We start from the raw sequence: 26565 nt of genomic DNA, 5'->3' as shown, positions 1-26565 counted from the left end.
CCAGTGATACATAAACAACAAACTCTTGTAATTATGTGGTACATTGCCCTCATATATAATGCCATAACGACCCAACTCTTCCATTAGTTTGAGTTGCATTTTATTTGGGAATATTTTTTTTAATCGAATATAGCTTGGCCTTGACATCTAGACACCACTTAGACATAACAATAAATGAAATGAATTCTTTCTAAAAAAATTGAACTTTGAATTTGAATCGACTTGAGCAAAGCGTTTTCAAGATTGATATTATTAAACGGGAAATTTTCAATGCCACTGACCATTGTAGGTAGCTCAATGGATAATGACTAACACCTCTCTTTTTTCTTGTTTTTTTTTCCTTCTATAATGACTGATTCCTCTTTTTTGGGTCAAAAGTTCAAACATTTCATTCATAATTGAAATATAACACAGACAAACATCGAACATAAAGAAAAAACAAAAACTAAGGGATGGGCCGAACCCAATAAACCCTCAGAATACTGGTTGTGACAACCATAGAGCTAGAAAAACCTAATGGGTATGATAAACATAACCACCACCACCGCCTGCGGAGACACACCATACAGGCGGACACCGATGCAGACATAACCATGCCTCAAAGGTGAAAACTAAGCACGCCACAAGGGCTGACTAACCATACGCCCCAAGGGCTTACATATGACATGCCTCATAGGCAAAGACAGAACATGCCACAAGGGCGGACAAAACACATGCCCCAAGGGCATACAAACCACAAGCCCCAAGGGCTTACAAACCACACGCCACCAGGGTGACAAATGAGCACGCCACAAACGCGAAGACAGAACATGCCACAAAGACGCCAACTCAGTTGTTGAGGCAAAAGACACCCATTTATGAACTCCCATCTTAAAGCCACTACCCAGGATATCACCATCAGCAGAAGACGAACAAAAATTAATAAAACAAACTCCAAAATCCCAGAAAATTCGCCCAACACTTGCATCAACCATCCTGTCTTCTGTCTTGCCAATTTTTCCAGAAGCTTTGAAACAGAGGAGTGAAGAGAAGACTGCTAAGAAATGGAGAGAGCAGGGGCGATGGATAAAACCCATAAAAAATAGTAAACGAAAACAAAAAATGATAAAAAATGGGCGATAGATAAAACCAGAGGAAAAACGAAAAAACCTGAGAAGAGATGAGATGGTAGATTATAAGGGAGGTAAGGGATGGAAACCAGTAAAAAAACGAAACCAATAATCGAAGAAAGGGAGATGGAAAAGGCAGAATCAAGGGTTGAAAAGAACAGAAAAATCAGAGAAAGGAGAGTCGGAGAGAGGAAGTGGAGCAGCAGGGGAAAAAAGGAAAAAAATATGAAAAACAGAGAGGCGGAGAGAGGGAGAGGCGGCTGGGAGGGGAAGAGAGAGTAGGTGAAGGAGGAAGTGGAGAAACACTGTGAAAGAGGAGGTCCACCTCAAGACGATGCGGCGGCAAAAGCTTCAGAAACGAGAAAATGTTAGGGTTTTCCTAGCGTCCAGTTGAAGGGAATCGTTGACTGATTCCTCTTAGTAAAGATGTTATGGGTTCAATGCTCCCTATGGTACACTGTATGTCCCCTAATATATATATATATATATATATATATATATATATAAATATATATATATATATATATATATATATATATATAAAAAAGCTACATCACAAGGAAACAAAAAGGAGAGGAAATTAAAAATTATTTGCAATGCATAATTTTTTAATGTGAAGGAGAATATTTAAATTACGATACTACCCTCCCATCTATCAAAGTCGGAAAAATTACATGATTATCTATTTTTAGGTTTCCTTTAACAAAAGTAAACCCTCAATGTTTTTTTTTTAATGAGGTTCATCTGGGCTAATTTGTGCGCACTACGATTACATCCTCAAGGTGCTTTTTATATAATTAATATAGGTGGGGCTGGTCCCGAGGGGATTCGAACTCTGACCTACTATGTTGAAGCGTTGGGCTTTGCCAACCGGAGCCACCCCTGGTTTAAACCCTCAATGTTTCACTCAATAAAACTAGTTAAAATTGAATTTGTATTTTACAAAACTAACCAAAATAGTGATTTTTCACCATTTTGACATTTTTGGGGATAAAAATGTCTAAATGGATGAAAAATCACCATTTTGGTTAGTTTTAGCTAGTTTTGTTAAGTGAAACATTGAATTGTTACTTTTGTAAAATGAAAACTAAAAGCAGCTAATCATGTAATTTTCCTTTCAAAGTCCACAAGATCACACCCAAGTTGTGGGTTCAGCTCCTCTTTAGGGATAACATCTTACAAGGAGGGCCCATTAAGGTCTAAGAATCTACCACATAGCATATGCTAATCCAAAGGCTAAGATTAAAACTCTAAATGAAACTACAAGATACAATGAAAACCCAAACCCAATTTAAGTTTCAAATTCTCCCTTTCTTTCATCTTTCTCGTTAGTTCCAAGTTTGCAAGAAAAATAAAGATAGTGATAACCCTTTTTTTTGAGACCAAGTAGCTTCCCTAGTAAGAGATGACCAAAAGGGTTCAAGTGGTTATTGTCCTCACCGAACCTAAGTTCTTGTTGGGCCTCACTTTATGTTTAAAAAGTATAGAGACACCAAAATTGAATTTTCGTTTGATATATTTGTCTAATTTGTCATTGAAAATCTTTCAAATACTGTTTATTATAGGTATATTTTTTAAAATAAATAGTGATTTAACTATTTTAGTAATGAATTTAACAAATATATCTAATGAAAATTCAATTTTGAGGTCTGTATTTTTTAAACATAAAGTAGGGTTTCAGTGTTTTAAGGCCTCCGGCCTCCATTTTGGGTGCCAGTACAAAATTATATACAGGAGATATAAGACATTTATATAAGTCAAATATATTTTCAATATGGAAAATTTTGTCTTTTTAAGTTAAGGGCAATTTTGAATTTTGTCAGCAAGAAAAACTAAGTCTGAGATGATCTCAACCGGGATTTTTATCCGCTCCCGTTCTCTGACCCTCCAGTTTCCTCATGTTTTCCATTAGATTTTTGACACGTGGTAAATTCGGATCCAACAGTGAAGACATTTCATTTTCAAATGAGGGTTTAAAGAAGTTCTTCTTCCGTTTCTCTGTTCAGTTGCTGCCGTTCTTCCGTCTGAGCAACTCGTTAACGTCAGTTACTTGCTCCGTCATACCAACTTTGATTACCTTCTCTTTTCCAACAATCTTCATGGCGACGGACTTTCCATTCTGTATATTTCGAGCGAGGTAAACCTTGGCAAAGGTACTATGTCCCAGAAGAACACCTCACTCGGCAAGTACTTGCCGTGAAGCACAGAAGAAGTTGCCGCCATAGGCTCCATTCTTGTCCGCCATTGGAGAGTCTTTTACTTATCAAACAGAAATTAAAGATAAAGCTTTGAAACATAAGAGAGAATCGATGCCCTTATTCGCGTGCGTCGCGGGAGGAATTAAATTACAGTTTGAGAATGAGAAATTGAGAGAGAAAGGAATCTAGCTACTACCCGTCTTCGACAAGTTTACGGTGGCAAGTCCTGCCTCCGATGTTCTTCCTGGCTCTTGGTCCGAATTCAGACTTGTATCGCAAATCTCCCACCATCTCTCTGCATTCCCTGGGAACATAGAAACCTGGATGGAGAGAGATAAGAAAAAGAAAGAGAAAGGAGGCAAGTGGGAGCGAGCGGAATGACAAAGCGCAGAGAGAGAAAGAGAGAGTCTCTGAGAGAGAGAGAGGGAATTAGGGATTTTTGGGATCTGTACTCTGCCTCTCGTCTCTCCTTATAAAGTTGTTTCTCTAAGTGTGGAATTACTCAAAGAGTTGCTTGAAGGATTTGTGAGACAATGGCAACTGACGTTAAAGAGTTGCTCAGACGGAAGAACGACAGAGAAACGGAAGAAGAACTTCCTTAAGCCCTCATTTGAAAATGAAATGTCTTCACCGTTGGATCCGAATTTACCACGTGTCAAAAATCTAATGGAAAACAGGAGGAAACTGGAGGGTCAGAGAACGGGAGCGGATAAAAATCTTAAAATCCATCTCAACCGGGATCGTTGTTCTTCCTCGTCTCTATCTCTAACAAGCTTCTAACCGTTAAGACTCAGCGTCTTTTTCCTCCTTCAACCCTATCCCCTCTTCTTACGAAAGGGATACTTGTTCTTCATCTTCACTATCTCTGGTCGCCCAGTCCATCGATTTTGTCTTCTTCGCCTCAGCATCTCCTGGTGGTGCGATTTCGATACGCCGAGCCTTCTAGGTAAGTGAAATAATAATCGGTTTTTCCCCTTTTGGTCCATTTTTGTTCGTAGTGTTCTTATTGTTTTCGCCGAATAACCAACAGAGTTACTGTGAATTGGCCAAATCCAAGAATATTGGTAGTTCAAACCGACACTCTTCAGTTTGATTGTCATTTCCAGGTATGCATTCTTCCAGTTTAGTCTTATATTCCACTTGTGAATTGTGATGCAAATGTTTATCAAGCTATTCTCACGATTAAATATTTGGTATAATTGTGATATGATGTTTTAGAACTTAATCAGTCTCTTAATCAGTCGATACCCTGTAAAGCTTGCTTAATATCTGATTATCTGGTTAGTCTTTCACGTTCCAACTTCCAAGTATGGAACCCAGAACCTGTATTATATCATTAGAACGGTCACATTATCTATTAAAACCTTCATAGAGTATTTGGAGTTGGGAAAGGAATGAAGAAAGGATCTCAATTTTGGAGTTTGTACCACCTCTGATATGTGCATCGGAAACACCTTTTTTTAAAAGGTGGGAAGAACATTTAGATACCTACTAGAGTGGGTGATGCACAAGCCAAATAGACTTCTTCCTAACTAGAGTAGTATCTGAGGGAGTTCTACGTAAGGATGGTGAGCTTATATCCACAAAACTTAACTACTCAATATAAACTGGTGGTCTTGGATAAGTACCTCGTTACAAAGCATTGCAAGGAGGCAAAACATGTTTGCAACCAATATGTGATGGAGTTGACTACATGGAGATCTTGAATCACTTACCAATAAAATGTTTCACCAAGGAAGGTTGGAGAGGGAAATACCAACGAGGTGTGGATTGAGATGGCAATTTGTATTAAGAAGGTTGATCGTGAAGTCCTAGGGATTTCAAAGGGTATAATTTTGGCTCCTAGGGAGAAGTGGTGGTGGGATGAGGAAGTCCAAGCAGCTATTAACATAGAAAGATTGCTTTAACACATGACAAAGTACAAACTTGGAAGATGTTAAGGTCAGATATCATGTGGTCAGAGGGGAAAAAAAGAAGAGAAGAAGCTTGTGTCCATATAACTGACCCCATTTAGCTGCAATAAGGTTATACTTGTTGTTGGAAGAAAAATATTGAATGATTATAAATAGATGAATTCAGATCCTCTGTCTCCATCCCATGCTTGTGTGATTACAGCCCCATTGAATTCTAGTTGTTCCACAGCTTGAATCTGTAGGTGGTTATCAATGATAACTTAAAGGATCCTCCCAAGTCCAATATTTAAATGAAAAGCTGTGAAAGGAAACTCAATAACCAAGTGATAGCTGGCTAGCTGATCATTGAGCACTCTCACCTAGCAGTCAAGCTGTATAGACCAGATTTTCTTCACTGATGTCTATATATGTATCAACAACAACAGCAAGCCTTGTCCCTACTAATTGGGGTTAGCTACATGGATTCTTGCCTCCTAGTCAGCCCTGTTAGAGACCATGCTAGACACAAGGCCTAAGCTGTGCATATCCTTTCTCACTGCTTCTCTTAAGGTTATCTTAGGTCTGCCCCCCATTCTTCTAATTCCGTCAATCTGAATGAAATCACTTCTCCGTAGGGGCATAAACAAGCCTCCGTTGAATGTCCACGCTAGGTGGCAAACAAAATGTCTTATTAATAGCCTTCATTACTGCCTGCTTGCTTGTACACATGCCTTGCTGGTGTAGTACTAGATCTTGATTGGGGCTTCAAAACTTGGTTCATGATTGGCCCATAAATTTAGGCTATCAGGCAGCCTTCATTTGGTCCTATTTCATCCATACCAAGCTGGTAGCTGAAGGAGTGATATTGGGTGGGCCCCTTGACAGCTGGTGGAGTTTGAAGTGAAGATCTAGAACACTGTTAATGGTATTTTTCATGTGAACAATGTCATAGCCCATATTGCCTTGTATGGAATGTTTCTAGAAGATCTTGTGGGGTTCATGCCCATATTGTGTGGAGAACAAATAATCCTGTATATCATCTACTCTTTATTTTTTGTTGGCTTCTAATTATAGTTTTGGAAGGTAGGCCTAACTTTCATCTAGTAGTTTCTGTTTTGTTTTAGTTCAGCACTCAGCAGACCCTGTTTAGTTGTGATTTGGGAAAATGCTCACCTGATTGTTGTGGTGCATTTATTATGTATCCATTTCAGTCTGTTGTTGCCTTATATATTAGTTCTAAGTTGCAAATTATCTGATTGCTTGGAAATAAAATATTAATCCCCACTGCTGGGATTTGTTTATTTTAGGGAAGTTCGTCCTGTATAATGTAATATATTGTAAGTCTGCACACAGGATTTAATGAAGATCAATGATGTTTTCCATGGTTTTGTATCGAGTATTACCTTGGATAGAGCCTATGGGAGGGCAAGGATCAATGGAGCAGACCCCATTTGAGATTCTCCTTACCGGGCTGTACCTCGTTCCTCGTACTTACATCTTACATTTTATTGGTTTTAATTTTTTGTATTTCTTATCTCATCTTCCATCCTTCTTTTCCCCTTTCATCTCCCTTTATACATCAATTTTTCCTGCTTTGTTTCGCTTGAACCCACGCAGCTGACCCCATTAAGTTGGGATAGGCTGAGTTAATTGTTGTTGTAATGATATTTTGCTTTGCTCAGTGCAATGCCTTGAGATGCAGTGCCCAGGGAAGACTAAGAGAGTCAACCCATTCTATCCTCCTATTCCTTGAACCACCAGATCTCCATTTTCTCAATTCCCTTGTGTTTCTATTTTGAGTTTCAAACCTGCAACTAATTAATGAAGACCTTTCTCTGCAACTTGAGATCCTATGGAGCTGCTAATTTGGGGATCTAACCGCTGTCCAAGACTTCCACTTGATCACCAGGACGTGCTGATTTGAGACCTGTTGGTGTAAACCAAGGAAGAAGGGATCCATGAAATTTCAGAAATTCCTATTTTGGGTAAATCCAAGGTTTTGGGTCTGAATTGGGTAATTTTGGTAAGCTATGGTATCATCCAAGAGGGTCGGAATTTGATCCAAAGGATCTAGGGGAGTATGGGAAAGTTTCAGAATTCCCATGGATGAGAAGGAATAGTTGAAGGGTTGAATCAGAATTTAGGAAAGGATCTGGAACTTCTCTAGAATTCTCTTTTCTTGTCTTTTTTCTTTTGATTCTTCTTATCAATCTTCCCTGTTTTTTTCTCTTGTTTTTTTTCCTGCACTTCTCTTTTTCTGTTTTTCCGCCAGGAACAGAGTACCGAGAGAGAGGGGGAGGGGTTTCGAGGCATCGTGGGGCTGGGGAGGTGGGGAATTGATTCCAGGAGTCGTAAGTGGTTGGGGGAGGGATTCCAGATCTGAACAGGGAGGGGAAAGGGATTTAGAGAGGCTGCGAAGGCCTGAGAATGGGATTCCTTGGGTGCACGGAACAGGGGAAGAAGAAGGGGGGGGGTCTGCAATGGGGCAGGAGAGCTGAACTTACCTGAAAAACTCTTGATCTGAAATTCTGCATTTGGAAGTGGAGATCCGTTGCTGAAATCGATGCTTGAATACTTTATTTTAGAACTGAACTTTGCAAAATTAGAATGCAATAGACAACCACAGGGTCCCCTTCAAAGGAACCAAAACCTCCTTGGCTGTAAATTCTCAGATATCTTTATTCATTTAAAACTGAAATCTTCTCTGGCAGGCTTGAGAATTTATAGCCTTTTACAACTTTTAAACATGATCAAACTCTATTCCTAATTGACCTTAACTTAGGTTCCTTAACCAAGTAGGAACCTTGTCCAACTAATCCTATGTAGATAAAAAACTTATCCAACTAATTAAAACACTTTAGTTGGGACTCTAAAATCAGATTAGATTCCTAATCTGAAACTAACAACCAAAATAGAGGGGGGAAAAATCAGAAAAAACAAATTTACCCCTAGAGGGGTGTGCATAGACCAGGGAGGACTAAGCCCCCTTGTGGCTTCTGGTGGACCTCCTCTTTGTGTTCACATCACCTGTTGCAGTTTGTTCATGACCCTATATTAGCACCTGCGGTTTCCTGGATTCCTCAAGTTCCTGCTGCCACCTCAAGTGGCTGTCTTGCAGACTTTCTTCCTATCTTAACCATATTGAGAGGATTACTTCATCTAGAGAATTCCAGTCGACCCAGTTTTTTGTGCTGCTGGCGGGCTTGGAGTCATATTTGCTATAGGCTTACAGCAGCCCTGAGCTGCTGATTGTTGGCCTGTATTATTGGGACTGTTAGACATTACTGTGGATGATATCTGGGTTGGGTTATTCCGTACTTCCCCCTACATTATTGGCACTCTGAAAAGTTAACCTTCCTATAGTTGAACCCTGCTTCTGCTTCAATAGAACTATAGTCATGCGACTCATGCCAGAAATATAACAGCTACAAGCCTACAAGGGCACCAACTTTTGCCTTTTCATATGGAATAGATTACTTGTTGATCAGAAAATATTCTTTAAATGTTTTTTCCTCTTTATAAGATGGAACAAACTCATTTGCCATCTACTGAATAACTTTTCCTAATTGCTTTATTTTCTATGCTTTCTCTAGATCCATTGATCTTACACTTGCTGAGTCTGGGTGTCTGTCCATCCCTGTCTCTCCCCATCCATCATTCTTTTGGGTTAGTTAGGTCTGACCTTAGTGAAGAATTATGTTGCAAAATTTCCTTCATGCAGAGTACAAAGTACTAGCTTCTCAATGGGTTATCTTTGGCATTTTAAAGCATTATTGCATTTCTAAGAAACTCCATGCTTTTAACTTCCCAATTTTATTCTTAGCAGCAATAAGGTAACTTTCTTATGTATAAATTTCATGGCAATGTCAAGGATGCAAAAAGATGACTTTCAATGACATAATAATGGAATATTTTATGGCACTTGTTGGACAACCAGATTGTAGAATGGAATATAAAAGATGAAGAGGTGTTAGAACCCTGGATGACCCTAGGGCATTTTTCCATGTATCCTTGAAAAAGTGACTCTCAATGGGAGAATCCAGGCTATTCAGGAAGAATCGTGGCAAACCCCAATCCTAACGAAGTAGTTCCTCCGGAATACAATGAACAACAATGATTAGTTAGGATCAGCTTGCGAATTTGTGGTACTGTAGTAGAACCATTGCCAACGGCACGCTTTGCTCCTAGTGGGGTTTGTTTTAGTTGACCTTCCGGCAGTAACAACAGATTCTACTTGAAACCTCTAGTGCACAATGGGGTTGAAAAGGCACACCAAGTCTAGTAGTGGAGGTGGCATATTTTTGTATATTGTTGGTTTAAGGATTGCTGCAACCTCATAATGGTTTGCACTTTGCAGGAAGTCCCATAAGTGTTGACTTGTTTCATTCTGATCTATTGTTATTTAGTTGGGTTGTGGTAGTACTTGTGTTAGATTGATGGTGGTGATGCCTGTTAGGATTAGAGCGATCAATCACACACAATTGAATAGAAAACAAAAAAGGAGACATGGATTTTACCCTAGTTCACCTCAATGTGAGGCTATGTCTAGCATTAGGTTTTTCACTATATTCTTCTCGAAAACAACAACTTACAATGTTCTGTTACAAGAGAATATATATATATGTGCTTAGAAACCCTAAGCCACAGCTATTCATGGGCCCAAGCACAAACTGTAAAGAAATTCTGAGACCCATAGAAACATGAACCCTCTACAGGCTATGGGAGCGCTGCCCCCACACCCCCATGTCCGTCGGCAACACAATGTGAAGCATGAGCCATACTCAACAATGCCAAATGGTTCATCTTAAGGGTGGTAGACTATGAAGGTTATCAACCATGGGACTGCTTATAATGTGGTGTATGATTTTTCTGTCTGCAGGCAAGCTCATTTGTGTTTACTTGTAATACAATGTTTGTTGCTGGGTTGGGAGTAGGGTTGAAAATTTGTTTATTGCAATATTGTAGATGATCTCATATGAATTTTCTACATTTTTGGACTGTTGTATTCCAGCATATATCACATTTGAGGGCAAGGATCCATATAGCCAGCCTACTTAGCTGGGACAAGGTTGAGTTTGTTGATGTATTCTATGATTCTATCCTGTCTATATGATGACATCATTAGTCAATCTTTTGGATTTCATTGTACTAATTAGATACCTTGAGACAGTATTATATCTATAGTGACATAGCAGCCAGTCTTTTGAATTTTGTCTTGTATGATTCCTCTGAATCCTCACTGTTGCAGGCTTATATTTTGTCGTGGGGTCATTTATAGAATTAATTTCAATGAGATTATTTTACAGTTGAGTGGTTGGTCTTGGAACTGTAATTTGCTTAAGACTGTTGCACTGATGGGCATGAATTGAATTTTATACAATATATATATATATATATGGGCTACACCATTGTTTAGGTCCCATACAATGCTCTGGTTTTATCAGTGTTACTGCTGATTAATATTAGAACTTTTGAAGGGTACACAGTTCTCATTTGTTGTTTTGGTTCCTGATGCAGTTCAAATTGCTTACACTCAGATTGCCTGCACACGATGGTCAATGCTACCAAGGGGCTGTTTATCACATGGTAGATAATTTTGGCATTGAACCTCTTTTCTTGTGATCATTTGGTTCTCTTTATTCTTTTTTATTGAGTTTGTCAGTAACCTCAGTCCCCATTCTGTTGATTTATAACATGGTCTCACTTCTTTTAACATCAATGATGGGGCCTGTGTTGCCAAACCTCCTTAGACCCTGGGCAGTAGTTTTGCTTATCAACCTGGGTGCTCATTGTGGGCCGGGGGTGTTTAGTTTGAACTTTGAATCTGGGATCAAGCTAGCAATTTTTTTCCCACCAGTCAAATGGTGCTGGGGATCCTAACCATCAAGGTAGCTGCTGTTTTTTTTTAAGCCATTAGCGTTTGTGTGCTATTGGCATCCTGTGGACTGTCTAACCATTGATAGTTGATTGTATTGGGTTGTCAAAAATTTTGTGGTTCATTTTATCCTGTCTAAGCATTATACATTTCGTTTTACTGTGTTTTGTCACTCATTTGCTACTTACGGTTTAATGTTTTCTATTTCTTCCAGTGACATACCCATGGCACAGTTCATCATTAATATGAACAACTCACTTCCGGCTTCGCAGAAATTTATAATACACATCCTTGATAGCACACACTTGTTTGTGCAACCCCAGGTGGCTGAAATGATTCGATCTGCCATTGTGGATTTCAGAGATCAGAATTCTTACGAGAAGCCTTCTTGATTCCTGATCCTTGCCTGCCATTTTTCGAGTCTCTTTCTAATCCACTTGCAACATACGTGTGGTGCCATACAAGGTACTTGACGCATATATGGTCTTTGTAACTGGTCCAGTTATAGATAATGCGACTTTCAATTTATTATGCTTGGGGAAGAAATATGCTTTGTTCTATTAATCGTTATTCTGCTAAGCTCAATTAGTTTGAACATGCAAGTTTAGTTTAAAGTCGTTACTGGTTTGGACTAGACAAGCGTTTTTTACCATTCCTGTCTCATGGATTGCTTGTTGCTTCTTCTAATTCAATTGACACTGGTACCACATCTGTTGGATTTCCTGGGACTGGCATTGCCTTGTCTAGGTCTCTGCCCATGATCACAGTTTTGCCTTCTCATGTAAACTCTCAACTCGGTGTTGACGGTGTGCGTTGGAGGTTGACAAGGGAATGGTAAGCTCCGCCCTTCGACAGAAGTGCCGAATGAGTCCCTTTCTCCACTACTCTTCCCTTCTCCAACACTGCAATGAGGTTGCAATTCTGAATAGTGCTAAGGCGATGTGCTACTACCACGCTTGTCCTTCCAACCATCAGCCTCTCCAATGCTTCCTGAACCACGTTCTCGGATTGGCTGTCCAATGCGCTTGTTGCCTCGTCCAGCAGCAGTACTGCTGGGTTCTTCAGTATCGCCCTTGCTATTGCTATCCTTTGCTTCTGTCCTCCTGATAACTGCACACCTCTGTCCCCACACCATGTCTCATACCCATCCTTCAAAGATGCTATGAAATCGTGTGCATTTGCTGCTTTTGCTGCTTCTACTACCTCTGCTTCGTCTACCTTCTCTGAAGCTCCAGCCCTGCCGTAGACAATGTTCTCCCTAATTGTCCCAGCAAATAGTGTTGGCTCTTGGCTCACCAATGCTATGTGCTTCCTCAAGGACCTCAGATGGTATGATTTAATGTCTCTTCCGTCAATCCTCACCGTTCCTTTCAGTGGATCATAGAATCTCTCAATCAATCCAATGATGGTTGATTTCCCTGACCCACTTTGGCCTACTAGAGCTGTCGACTTTCCAGCCTCAATATTCAGGGAGAATCCCCTGAAGATGATGACATCGGGTCTCGCCGGGTAGGCGAACTCAATGTTTTGAATGTCAATGCGACCTGTTAATGACTTCTGGGGCTTGTAACCTTCAGGGTCATCAGGTTCGATTCCGGTGAACCGATCAAGTATCGAGAAAACTGACCCAACCGCATCTGAACCTTTTGCCAAATCGGTGGTCATGGCCCCAGCATCAGCTATGACACGACCAGTGCTAACTAGTATCATGAAGGTTTGGAATAAGGCCTTGGAGGTAATATGGCCACGGGAAACAAGCTGCCCACCATACCAGAAATCAAGAGCCCAAGTACATGTCATGAGAGAATTCGAAAAAGCCAAACCAATACCAGCAAACCAGGATTGGCGAATGCCTTCACTTCTTGGGATTTCTTGAGCTCGCTCGAGCATGGCGAGGATCCGTCCCTGCGAGGAGAAGGCGGTGACAGTGCGGAGATTGGAGACGGCTTCGGCGGCAAGCTTGCTACTCTCATCTTGTGCTTTGATGGCTTTGCTAGACATGCTCTTGAGCAACACCCGCCGGGTGTAGAAGCAAATGATGATAATGGGTTGCACAGCGATCATCACAATTGCAAGTCTCCATGCTATAACCAAACCCATCGTGCAAGCAATGGTCACAGCTGAGAGTGTTTGCACCAGAAGAGCCATTCTATCTCCCACCAGTGATCTCACCTGAAAGCAGCTTTCTGTTATTATATTTAAACGAAGCTTTATTGCTAATTGACTGAAAGCTATACAAATATTTGATTACTCACTTGAAAGCGATTAACTAGGATTCTAATGATGATATAAGAAACTCATTTGGAAATCTTATCTATCGCATTATGTTAATAGAGCCCAAGTCACGGATGACATCAGCCTTCTACTAAAGGTTTCATGGATGAAAGCAATGGCCTTATTCAGCAAAACCTCACGCATGACGAAGAGAGTCTAGATTGAAGGTAAAGATCTGTGTTTTCTTCACACTTTTCTATCATATGTCAGGAGGGTTAATTTTTGAGTTTAGAAAAAATGAATCAAAAACAAGACTCCCAGTGGATTCCGTGAATCTTCTCCTATGCTGTAGTGAAGAGATACGAGGAGAGCACAAACCTCTAACTTGATAGACAATTTAAACTCTAACGAATCGAGCTTCGCAAGCTTTGTGAAGCCTATTTGTCTTGTATCACCTTCCACATCCACCATGGAATAGTTACATGATTGGATTACCTTAATTTCCTTGATAGCCGTTCTTTTTAGGGGAAAAAGGTTTGTCAAACGGCGCACTAAACCATTTTATTGCAGAAAGTGTTCAATGATGCTTGTTTGAAGAACTTTCTAATCAAACAATTAACTTTTCAAAGAAAAGAAGATAATAAAGAATAGATTTTTGTTTCCCTTACGCCAAGTCTTGCTGAAGAAGAATATGTGATAAAGTAACAACTAAAAAAAGAAAAAGAAAAATCCACAGATGTCTTCATGTTCTACCCATCATGGATCCATTGCTACAGTTAAGGAATCCATACTTTAGCTATAAAAATCATCTAAACTATAAATTTTATAGAAAGAAAAAAAACTGAAATAAGATGTATGGTAGAAACCATTTTATATTTATTTGCACTAAAGAGGGTGGATATCTATTGGTTGTGCTGACTTTAGAGAATACATAATTATTATGTGACACATGATCTATGTAAGAGTTACTTCAAATAACTTAAACAAAGAGATGCTATAACATTATATAATCATAATGGATTATACAATAAAAAATTGAGAGGATTAGATCATCTTATGAGGTTTTTAAATACTTATGTCAATTTTCTTGTGGGCTTCATCTTATGTGGGATTCAACACCTTTATAGCAATCACAAGCTCGATATCATTTAACAAATCTTAAAGGTCGACACATGGCCAAGGTGTTGCTATTTTTACGTCAATGGTGTACATCCATTTTCACGTTTGAAGTGGCACCTTGGCCACATGTTGATCTTTGGTGGTATACGAAGCAGTCTCAAACTTGATTTTATGTCGTGTTTGAAATGATATGTCATCTATATGTTATTTAGACATTGTGTACAAGTAAGTAGAGTTTACTTTTCGTACCTTCTTTATGTATGATCATTGAATGCTAACTTTTCTAATTATTAGTATTAGATTGCCCGTATCAAGTGATTTATGAATTCGAATTCTTTACTTGTCAGGATAAAGGTCTACCTCTGAATTTTAATTAAAAAGAAAAAAAAAAAATCAAAAGTGGACCTCCCTCATAATGTGTGGTAAAGAAATGTGAGGGAGTCACCGATCTTTATCCGTTAGGATAAAGGATTTGAACTGGCAATCGATACCAGTTTTGTAGCTTATCGTTTTACGTACTGTCCTGATTACATAATACTAATGACTGGTAAAAGTTCTAAGAGAAAAAATTATTTCTAAAGGAATCTAAAGACAAAATTTTTTGAAGCTATGATCATTCTGATGTCAAGAACTAATAAGCATGATAATAATTTAAATGGGTGAGCAATGCAGAGAGAAAACATACCACATTGGCATCCTTGGCAAGCCTGGAACAAACTGCACCAGTAGAGTTATCATCTTGATCGAACCATCCAACTTCAAAGGTGAGTATCTTAGACAACATTCTCTCTCTCACCCTCTTTGTCAAATACTCACCCATGGCAGCAAAGTTGTAATGTTGAATAATATTAATCACCAGAGAGAACACAGCCAGTGATGCGAAGAACAATGAATAGGTCATCGTCTGCTTCTTTATATCACTATGATCAGTCAAGAAATAAACTGATATCATGCTTCCCATCACAAATGCATAAACTGGTTGAACTGCTCCAAAAAAGATCGCAGCTACACATCCAAAGATTGCTTGTTTCCACTCAGGAAGATTCAACATCAACAGCCTTCGAAATGATGGTACAGGTAAGCTTTTCTGTTCAGTGAACACTGAATCACCTTCTGCTCTGTTCTCTGACCTTGCAGAGCTCGACCTACTCATTATAATGGAGCTTCTCCTACTGCTGCTGTTGCCGTTTTCGACAGTGGTGAACATGTTACTGGGTTCTTCTCTCTGCTTCTCTATCTGTTGGAATCGGACGAGTGACGAGTATAACCCGTTTTCATCTTGGATCAACTCGTCATGTGACCCGGTCTCCATTACCTGTCCGTTTTGCACCACAGCGATCACGTCAGCGTTGCGGATTGTGGAGAGTCGGTGGGCGATCACGATTGTGGTTCGTCCAATCGCCGCTTTATCCAATGCTTCTTGAACGATTCGTTCCGATTCCGAGTCCAACGCGCTTGTTGCCTCGTCTAGGAGAAGGATTTTAGGTGATTTGATTATGGCTCTCGCTATTGCTATCCTCTGTTTCTGACCTCCTGACATCTGAACTCCTCTCTCACCCACCTGGGTTTCATATCCTTGAGGCAATTGAGATATGAAATTATGAGCATTAGCAGCTTTTGCAGCTGCTACAACTTCATCCATGGTGGCATCTTCTTTGCCAAAAATAATGTTTTCTTTGATGGAAGTTGCAAACAGAGCTGGTTCTTGGCTTACTAAACCCATCTGGGATCTTAGCCATTTGAGCTGAAGCTTATCAATGGCAACTCCATCTAATAGAATTTCTCCATTAAGTGGATCATAGAATCTTTCTAACAAAGCTATAACAGTAGATTTTCCTGACCCACTTCCTCCAACTAAAGCTACAGTTTTTCCAGCAGGAACTTTTAGGTTGAAATCTGGAAGGATTACGTTATCAGGTCTTGATGGGTAAGAAAATTCGACATTCTTGAATTCAACATCACCTGAAACGTTCTCTAGAATTTCACCTTCCAAGTTTCCTGAATCAATTTTGGGTACCCTTTTGATGACCTCCATTATACGTTCTCCAGCTGAAGCAGCTTCAGAGAAGTATCTCACGTTTGACAAACCAGAACCCAATGCTCTGTTTCAAGAAACATGTGAAGTTCAGTTCAGACTTCAGAGATATATAGAAGTTAAGAGACAGAGAGAGAATCAGAGACTTACAGGCCACCAACAGCTAAAGAAGCTCCTACTGCGAAAACAGTTCCTCCTTTCCCACCATGATACATGACTAATCTGCTTCCATACCAAGACATGAAAGCCCAGATGCCAAAGACAACGCCATTACTGCCAATTGCTAAGCCCTTGGCCAAGCCCTGTTTCAGTCCTAACTTAACAGACCCTTGAAGTGCTGCAGAGAATTCTTCCATGGTTTTACTTTCTGCAACGAACGAATAAACAGTTCTGATAGATGAGATGGCCTGTTCAGCGATTGTTCCAGCTTTATTGTATTCTTCTCTGGTTTTCTTTGCTATTCCCATTAATGTCCTCCCATATATCATTCCAGGGATGAGTAGAAGTACTACGAAAGGGAAACCCACGATGGCCAGCCTCCATAGGAGCAGAAATGCTACCACATAGCTCCCTAAGAACATTGATGAGTTCATCAAGAAGTTCGGCAGCTGCAAATGATTTGCATTTCCTTTCAGTTTTCTTAATTCTAGCAGAGATAAGAATCATGAAAAAGAGAAGAGGAGAGGAAAAGAAAAAAGTGGACCTTTTCACCAATAACGTCTTGGATAACAAGACTATCACTTGAGACGCTTGTAATCACTTCTGCTGTGCTTGATACCTGCAGATCAAAGTAACCCACTTCTTGTCTCAGCACAGCTTTTAGATATGTGGCTCTCATCCTTGCTGCTTGTCTTTCCCCTGTTCTTGTCCAGCAGTAACCCTCTGCAAGATCGAAATCCGTTAAACCGAGTTCAGAACTTTACCTGAACTAGATTCTCAAGAACAAATACTTACCTAAGAAGGAAAGAAAGAAGGATCCACATGACAAGTACAGCAGGTTAACCGCATTCTGTGATCCAAAAACAGAACATATTTAGTAAAAGCAGAGAAAATTAGGAAAAAGTTTTTTTCTTTGCTGTGTAGTTCAGGTTACCTGGTTGACATTATGAACGAAAACACTAGAATCGGTGGTTCCGGAAGTACCAAAGTTGTTCATGATTCTGCTAGTGATGAACAACATGAGGGGAGTCATGAATCCATCACCAACAGCACCAACAAACCCCAGAAACATCAACAGCATATCTATACGATCTGCATGCATGAAAATAGCAGTCATAGATGAGAAAGAAACGCTGTGTTTCTTCTTCACACCAACTCTTTTTCTTTCATCCATTTCCCTCTCTTCAGGAAACAACAAAAACAATACTGGGTATTACAAGCTAGACTCCCAAGAACATAAACAAGAACTTGGGTACTTGGATCATGGGAAGAGTTAGGACCACAACCCTCTCTATTTATACTGATTCTTTACTCCTTTTTGAAATTTTCAGAAGTTCCATGAGTGAAGAGACTCTGTTGCTAGCCGTATTTGGATTGGGCAATTTGGACCATTTACTGGTCAGATCTTGAAGCCTGAAGGTTTTAGAACAACTTACTTTCGGAGTAATAAGAGATAATTAGGTGGATTTACCCTTCAAGTGCTAATCAACATGTGATAACATACAAGGTTTGACATTTCATACATTAATCCCCTGGAGTCGTCACCAATAGATATAAAACGTCACTAGTGACAATCTCTACGTTCTTCTAATCGTCACCAATGACGCTCATGCTCTCTGCATCTCTCTTTTGTAACAGAATCGTAGTACTTGCACGTAAGGCTGCCAATTTAACTGTACTAAAACGGCACTACACTGCCCCATACCCGATATGTCTCGAAACAATTTTGCTTGGGTTGTACGCAATAAATGTACAGGACCATCAAGCCATGCACTTTGGGCGATGCGATCAGAATTTTGACTTGATGCGCATCCGAGTTGGTTGTTGCCTTTTACTATGTGAGAGAATCATCTAGCGTTTAAAGTCTATATTAAATATTAGGATAAATATCATTTACCTCCCCTTCTTAGCTGGACAAATAGCACTTACACGGTTACACCTCTCTTACTTGGATAATATCACTTACTTCCATTCTTACCTAGCAAATATTATCAAACACCTCCCCCTCGTTAACTTTCTCTATTAAATTTAACTTTTATGGTTAAATATTTTTGTAAATTTCCAAACTATCATTGGCTAAAAATAATTTTTTTGTTTAAAATTTAAATTATGTTAATCACCCTAACATATAAAATACTAAATTACCCTTAATTAAAATAATGGTTAAAAACCAAGACACTCTAGTTAAAATTCAAATTGTCTTTAATTATTAAAAGCCCAATATATTTGCTTTTAATAATTTAATATTGAAATTGCATTTTGATATCAAGCTGTTCGTGTTTTTTTAGTTGTTTGATAAAATTAGAAAAAAATAGTATTGTGGGGTTTCAATAATTAAAGATAATTTGGGTTTTAAGTGTGATATTTTGGATTTTAATAACTATTTAATTGAGGATAATTTAGTATTTTATGTACTAGGGTGATTAAGGTAATTTAGGGTTTAAATTAAAAAAATGTTTTTAGCCAATGGGTATTTTGGGGTTTTAGAAAAATATTTAACAGTAAAAGTTAAATTTAACTAAGAAAGTTAATAGATGGGAGGTGTTTGATATATTTGCTAGGTAAGGGGGGAGGTAAGTGATATTATTCGAGTAAGAATGGGTGTAAGTGCTATTTGTCTAGTTAAGAGGGGTGATAAGTGATATTTACCCTAAATATTATTTGTTTGGTATTTCAAACCAAGTAAGTTGATTAGTCTCTTGACGTTTAAAGTACACGCTACAAGAGGTTTTTCGGTATTTAAATTCCAATTCTCCAAATCTATTGTGAAACTACTCTTCCACTCCCACAGTTCCACCTACAAGTTGATGTATTGAAGATCGTTTCTTCAATGACTTATTAAAAATCTTATTCTGAATTATGCTCTTTTTTATTAGATATTTGATTATACAAGTAAAAAGCATTCAATTATCTTTCATGATCCTACAATCGTATATAAACACATATATTGTCACTTTGGATAATAAGGACTTTCTTTTAAGTATAGGATCTTAATAAACCATAAAGGTGGAATGGGTTTTTTGGCACCCAAAATTATACCGTACTATATACCGTGTTTAAACTGTTTTTTCATATTGATTTCATATCGAAACCTTATCATATTGTTTTTGCAAATACGGAAACCATACCATACTATATTAATTCTGTATGATACAGTTTCAATTTTCGATATTCAAAGTTGAGTACCGATTCACACCCTTACTGGCCAACCCTTACTTGGGTGTCAAGGCTTGAATTCTTCCTGAGACGAAATTTACTTGGGCGTTAAAGCTTGAACTCCTCGAGAGATGAAATTACACGCTACTTTCTGTGGTCGCAATTTGACGGGTTCGTCTTAATTCGGATTTGGCTCAGCCCGTCTTTCTCTTTTTGCTTTAAGCAAAATAGTATTTTAGTGAACGTGAAAGTTGAAACCATCAAGGATTTTATATATTAACACAAGAAAAGCAAGTGGCGAAGGGTGCTTAGCAAAATACTACCGTTGGGAGAATAGAAGCCAGCTACATGGTGATTAAGATTATCTATGGTTTGAGGTATGATTATTATGCCATTGATTTAAATGTTATTGTTGTGCCCGGTTTGATCAACCGGCTAGACCGGAATGAATTAAACTGACCAATAGAATTAAGGTACAGAGAATCAAGGGGTTCAAGTGTTCAACCCTATAAGGCTGGCACAACTGTACTCAAATAGGGAGCTTTGGTTGCACGAAGACATATGAGGGACGCAAGTAATCTATGCATGACAAGAAACACTTGACTTCTTGTGTATGGATACGACACAAATTTAGAGCTTTTACTAGGTGTTATCCACCAAAATCATATGGGCCAGGGGTAGCCACGTGGAGTAAGGTCAAAGATTCACATGCTAAACTAAGAGCCGTATATTAAAGACTTTTCGGAATATAACACTTAGCGAGAGGACCCATGGAAAGAGTTAAACCAAGGATGACGCAGTACTTGTACTCACGGAAGACTTCTCTACAAGGATGAAGGACCCCACGATTGTCTTTTCCCACGCTCCGTGGGTACGGAGGATTCCTCATATTCGCAGCGGATATGGAAGCTTCTGTCCAAATTTAGGGTTTTCCTCAAGCCTAGCGCTGTCAGCCTCTTTGTCTAGACGGCTGCAAGGCGCGGGCGTAGTAGGCACTAATGGTCCATCCCATGATAGGACGGCACAGCGGACAGGCGGTCAAATCATCTGGCATGTCAACCGTCATAGATGCATGAAGCCATCTCCACCTTCAATCTCATCAAATAAGCATCTAAGGGCTGTGAAACATCCACCATCTCTTAGGTATGGATCGAATATATAAACTGATCACCATGCTTGAATGGGGTAAGCTGTGAACACTCCAACCATCACTCGTTTGCTTTCTAACCCTTGAAGAGTGTTGGGGTAATTGTATTACAAATTCTTCAAACATACAAAAGTGAAATTGCAATACAATTGAGAGATGAAGATCTTTAGCAAATCTGAAGAGCTTGAAGTAGCAATCGAACGAACCACCGATCGATGGGTTGAGTCACACCTTGATGTGTCTTTAGGTAATTGAGGCACCCTACTCCAGGGTTCTTCGCACCACCACCTCTAAGATAAAGCAACCTCCAACTAGAAGATGAGGTAGTTCTTCTAGTCCCTACAAAGAGCCAAAAGCTAGAGCACAACACTTAGACAACTCAAGAAATAAATGAACTTTGTAAAATAAATAATGTGAGTGAGGAGTGTCACAATAGCACACAATATGCAAGGAATGGTTGGGTTTATATAGGCCCAAACCACACCTCCTCACAAGGGGAGAATCAATTCTCCACTAATGGAGAATCAATGGTTTGTCCTTCCTCCACTAACGTGAATAAACCCCCTTGACCTAACCTCCCCACTACTTGGAGAAGTAACTCTCATATTCACTTCTTTGGAATGAATAGGCTTTAACTCATTCAAAGACCTTAACCCCCACTCATGGTAATGGCCATGAATGGTCATGAAGTTGAAATGAGAAATAAAGGTCAAGAGTTAGAATTTGAGTAATTCCACCATTCAAGTTAGCCCACCTCATCACCATGACCAAGACTTTTAAGACCCATGACCAATGTCATGAAGAGCCTCATAACCAAAGTCATTAAGGGCCTCTTTAACTCATGGTGCCTCATTACCACCCTTACCTCAAGGGTCCCACACACAAACAAAACAATTAAATAAAATAAATGCAAAAACTAATTTTGAAACTTAATATATAGATAATATAAATTTTAATAAAAAAAACCTAACAATGAGCATGATCTTCCTCATCTCTTTGGGCTTTCACTCTTCAATGGAGTCTTTGATTTGCTGGCTTTGACTAACTTGATCGTCGGAGGTGGATTCCTTCCTCAGATACGGCCAACTTTCACTTTGTTTTGGTCTCAGGAGCATGGTCTAGATCAAGAGCGAACAATGGAGCTAAGACCATATTTTTCACTCCAACACTAAGAAACAACTTGATCGGACGACCAAGAATAAGCAGGCCACCACGATCCAACAACTCTCCTTGATCAGGATAATCTATATACACCTCACCTTCGTTCACTCATAGTAATTCCAGTTCATTTTGTTCATTTCAAGGCTCTGCAACTACTTAGGGTCGTTACTGCCAGTTTGTTAGTCATTAGGTTAAATTCAAATGCACAATTATATCGTAAGAGTGAAGACTAAGAAAAACACAAATATAATAAAAAGAAACATATGTTACATAGGGGTGGAGCCATGATTTAACATTTGTGGATGGGGCGGAGGGGAAGTACTGATACTTCACACAAAACATAATGGTTCTTCTACCCATTATTTTTACCATTAATTTTTTTTTTTTCAATCGTGGGGGACATGTACTAATATTTTACATATCGAAAAGCAAGACTTTGGAAAAAATTCAAAATTTTGAAGAGACCAAATGTTATTTCACACATATATAAAGGTCAAAGAAAATTTTCCAAAAATTGAGAACTAGATGGGGGGAATTTAAAAAAAGGGGTGGAGATGGGAAATTGCTTGTGTCATGCACATTCAATGCCCATGACCTTCAAGCGGAGATTTCGGACCATCAGATCAGAAATCTAGGTCGAGATTCAATCTCGACCGTTGAATTTCAATAGTCCAAGATGTGTGACTTGATTAAATGCGCAGGACCCAAGTAAGACCCGGAAAAATGGCCTCTGACCCTAGGATAGCTCCACTTCTAATGTCACACCCTTGATTACTTTATTATGTAAAATGACGAATTAGATGCCGACTCAAGACAAGATAACTAATTTATAGATAAAGAATTCATTATTAATCCTCACAAAATTGGAACTCTTTTTGGTTCACACAAAAAAAAAGAAAAAAAAATCGAAACTTTTTTTCTAAACAATGAGGTGTTGGTCTTTATAAGGTGAAAGTCAACCTTCAAAAATCAAAGATTCAAATAGTAGGAAATCCAAAATTTTAAGACAGATAGAAGGAAACTCGTATGATGTTAGCTGATTCATATATAAACAATATTAAATGTATTCTTTATTTATTTTGAGAATCAAAAATATTATTTTTGACAATAGATAATACCATCATGTACTACTAAAACCATGTATTGGTTTGATATTATGATAACTACATTACTTTATTAAATCAGATTTGAAGGGGGAAAAAAACAAGGCCAAAAGCATTCAATAGGCTTAATTACTTGAACCCAAAATAGAAAATAGCCTCTATTGCCTAATGGCGCTTAAGGTGGGGTATCTTGTCCTTTCTTGTGAACCCTTCAAGTTGTTTAAATCGCATTAATTTTAGTTAATAGAGAAAAAATGGAAAGGAATCTCACGGAAGATGCCTTCCTGTATATGAAAATGCTTTCCAGAAATAGGTAGATACGTTACGTGAATAGCGACCAGTACGTAATGGGTGACCATTGAATTGTTTTCATGATTTTATTTTAGGATAAGTATTTGTATTATTGTTTAATTATTATTATTTTATTTTATATTTTAAAATTATTAATTTAATTCTAGACTTTATTTATAATTATTATATCTTTACTATTAAATTCTATTAGTTAAGGATGATGTGACAACCAACGGGGTTGGTCTAAGTGGTAAGCAGCTTGGTTCGCTTAAGCAAATTTTCGGTATTGAATCCTTGTGGATGCAAAAAATTCCCTCTAAGAGATTCACCTACAACAGCCAGGTGTGCGACGCGGGTCGAACCATCGGTTTATAAACCGGGGTTGGCAAACCAAAAAAAAAGAGATGATGTGACATCTTTGATTATCTAAAAATAACTTTAAAAGTTATATTATTTAACTTATAGTTGATATTTTTTTTAATCTAAAATTATAATCATTTTACACATGTAAAATTGATATTTCATATGATTTTTTTAAAATGATGATTAATAATATTTTTTAATTCTGGAAAGACAAAATAGATATTTTAAATATTTAATTGTAACAATAATTTTATAAAGAGTAGGGCCACTTTTGTAATTGAAGTATAATACAGTTGGACAATAAAAATAATTTTTTTATATTTTACTTTTCATACTTGATTAAATGATTAGTTACATGATTAAGTAAAAATGTGTGACCCTTTCATACATGTCCATCACACAACCATATGAAACCATAAAGAGTTCCATCCCACCTCTGTCTGTCCTTGAAATTTTTTCAGGTCTATTTCTATGTTAGAAATGGATCATCTATTAGTTACATCCAAAAGATCACTGAGTTCTAAAATAAGGCCTTCTAGGTGAGTCCGGATCAGCTCCCCCGACGGATTCCGGACCATACAAAACAGTGGGGCCACGGTGAAAAACAAACACTTTTTGAAAAAAATAAAAAAAATTTTAAAATTTCATCCATGGGCCCCACTGTTTTGTGTGGTCGAGAACCCATCTGGGAGCACTCTGTGCTACTCCGACGAGATGAGGATCCGAATTCCTTCTAGGTAGCGGAGATTAGAGACAGCTTTGGTGGCGAGTTTGCCGCTCTCTTCATCTTCTTTTGCTTGATGGCTTTGCTGGCCATGGCCTTGAGTAGGACCCTAATAAGGGTTTAAAAAGAAGCAAATGATGAGGGTCGCAGAAGATCTGCTGTAGAAGTGGAATGCCATCTCTTGAATGAGTGGTGAGGGTGTAAGCATTCCTTGAGCAATTGCATGCATGGATAAGATATAAATGAAATGACAGGAGATCCAACATGTTGGGCTTATAGATAATATATATATTCACCATAAAGCTGGACCTTGCTTCATAAATGGGCTGAGCATAATATGTAATTGTCGGATTGAGATCTGGCTTGAGATTTTGATGTTTGTTTTCAACGACCGAGATAAAAAATTTCAATCGAGATCTCGATCCAACGGTCATTGTTTCAGGCTGAACAGTTCAGCGCATACAAATTTTCATAAAAGATAGCTAAGAGCAGTCACCATCATCATGGCCATTGGTCACTGACCACTGCCTACAACAGTGGAAATGAGATTGACATCAGCACACTACAAGTGAAAGAGAAAACTCATAACCACCTCATTAAGATTCAAGGGCCATGCTGCAGTGCTTCATAATCAATGTGCAACATGGCACAAGCTACATCGAGGTCGAAATCGAGATCGAGATCGAGATTTAATATCGGCTGTCTATTTTACAAAAGTAAATTTTAATCTAGTTCAAGATCAAAATTTTGGTCGAGATTTTTGTAGACAGTAGGTGCTACGCATGAATTACGAAGCACTCAAACTATACCTAGAATCAAGAATATGAAAGCTACCAGACTTCGTGGAATATATCGATAGCGATGCTAGCTTAGAGGAGCCAAATGGAGATTTTCGTGGGGTGGGATTTAGTGGGAGAAAAAAGAAACGATATTGTTGTGGAATTTGACGCGCATTAGAAAAGAGAGAGGAAGAAGCAATGAAGGAGAAATTTATGAAAAAGTGAATAGGATATTTGGTTTGGTGGATCTTTAATAACATTCAATTACTTTCGAAGTGGGACCCATAAGGCCAATTAAGAGTGTTCCTTTATGAGGGGACGCCCGGCAGAGTCTAGGAGTCATGGTTCTTTCACCGGGCACAAAGTCAGTTGAGGCGTGCAGTGCAAGTCACCGCCAAAAATGGCAAAAGCTTTTATCACAAATTAAAGCTCCCCCAATTGTATCCTTTGTTATTAAGAACAAAGATCAGGCACAGGGCCCCCGACGGGTTAACCCAAATACTTTTTGGAAAAAAAATAAAAAAAAAAAATTTTAACTCCTTCCAGTCGGACCCAATCCCCGGGTTTATGTGATCGTGGTAAGCAATGGGAGAGCACTCTGTGCTCCCCCAACAGGGAGATGATCCGGATTCCAATTATTTCATTTGTTAGTAAGAGTAGTGGTGTGTGTGGATTTTGTTTGGTGGCAGCTCAGAGCAGCGGACATTGGACATCACAGATTCATTGCTCAATCCAGATTGTGCAATTAACATTTATGTAAACTGTCTAAATTAAATAAATCACATATAAACAATCCAGGTGTATCTCAAGAAAAAATTGGTCTGTGTTCTCTTTATAATTTTTTACGATGCATTATGAAGAGTTTCATAAGGAATAAATAGATTTAATCAGATTCATCCTGTGTTGGATCTCGACCTTCTCTTAATGTATGATAGAGAAGTGTAAAGAGAATATAGACTTTCACGTTGACTATAGAGGATTTCGAAGGCATTAGATACAAATTCCCCAACTACTTATATGCTTTGATCATGTATTATGCCTCCTTTCATTGTCAAATTTACCTAAAAAGAAAAAACAAAAGGGACAATAATCAAATGACTGTCTTGACGAATATGTCCCAACAAGATTAAAGATAGACGGATCTTTTTCCTTTCTTTTTTTTGGTTAAACATGGATCTTTTTCCTTGAATATATGTTCTTTTAGTGCTTTTTATCAAGAATCTACTCATTCTATTTGTTC

At 38.5% G+C, this 26565-nt stretch overlaps 2 protein-coding genes across 2 annotated transcripts; one reads left to right on the top strand and one right to left on the bottom strand.

Annotated features, from left to right (window-relative positions):
* Nucleotides 1–3745: 3745 nt before the first annotated feature.
* Nucleotides 3746–11746, top strand: LOC149006878 (Nucleotide excision repair, TFIIH, subunit TTDA). Its single transcript, XM_089164989.1, has 4 exons — nucleotides 3746–4253; nucleotides 4338–4413; nucleotides 10717–10785; nucleotides 11289–11746. Exons 3-4 carry the CDS (start codon nucleotides 10751–10753, stop codon nucleotides 11464–11466), a joined length of 213 nt encoding a protein of 70 aa, XP_089021115.1. The 5' UTR covers nucleotides 3746–4253; nucleotides 4338–4413; nucleotides 10717–10750; the 3' UTR covers nucleotides 11467–11746.
* A 115-nt stretch (nucleotides 11747–11861) lies between these two features.
* Nucleotides 11862–17964, bottom strand: LOC149006877 (ABC transporter B family member 15-like). Its single transcript, XM_089164988.1, has 6 exons — nucleotides 17536–17964; nucleotides 17397–17451; nucleotides 17146–17324; nucleotides 16593–17050; nucleotides 15093–16509; nucleotides 11862–13246 (listed from the first exon to the last, which is right to left on the bottom strand). Exons 1-6 carry the CDS (start codon nucleotides 17773–17775, stop codon nucleotides 11864–11866), a joined length of 3732 nt encoding a protein of 1243 aa, XP_089021114.1. The 5' UTR covers nucleotides 17776–17964; the 3' UTR covers nucleotides 11862–11863.
* Between the last annotated feature and the right edge of the window lie 8601 nt (nucleotides 17965–26565).

Source organism: Hakea prostrata, chromosome 8 (assembly GCF_041222555.1).
Source record: "Hakea prostrata isolate BN-2017 chromosome 8, UWA_Hpros_2, whole genome shotgun sequence".
Classification (NCBI taxonomy): domain Eukaryota; kingdom Viridiplantae; phylum Streptophyta; class Magnoliopsida; order Proteales; family Proteaceae; genus Hakea; species Hakea prostrata.
Note: the sequence above shows the minus strand (reverse complement) of the source record. Positions and strands in the feature narration are given on the sequence as shown.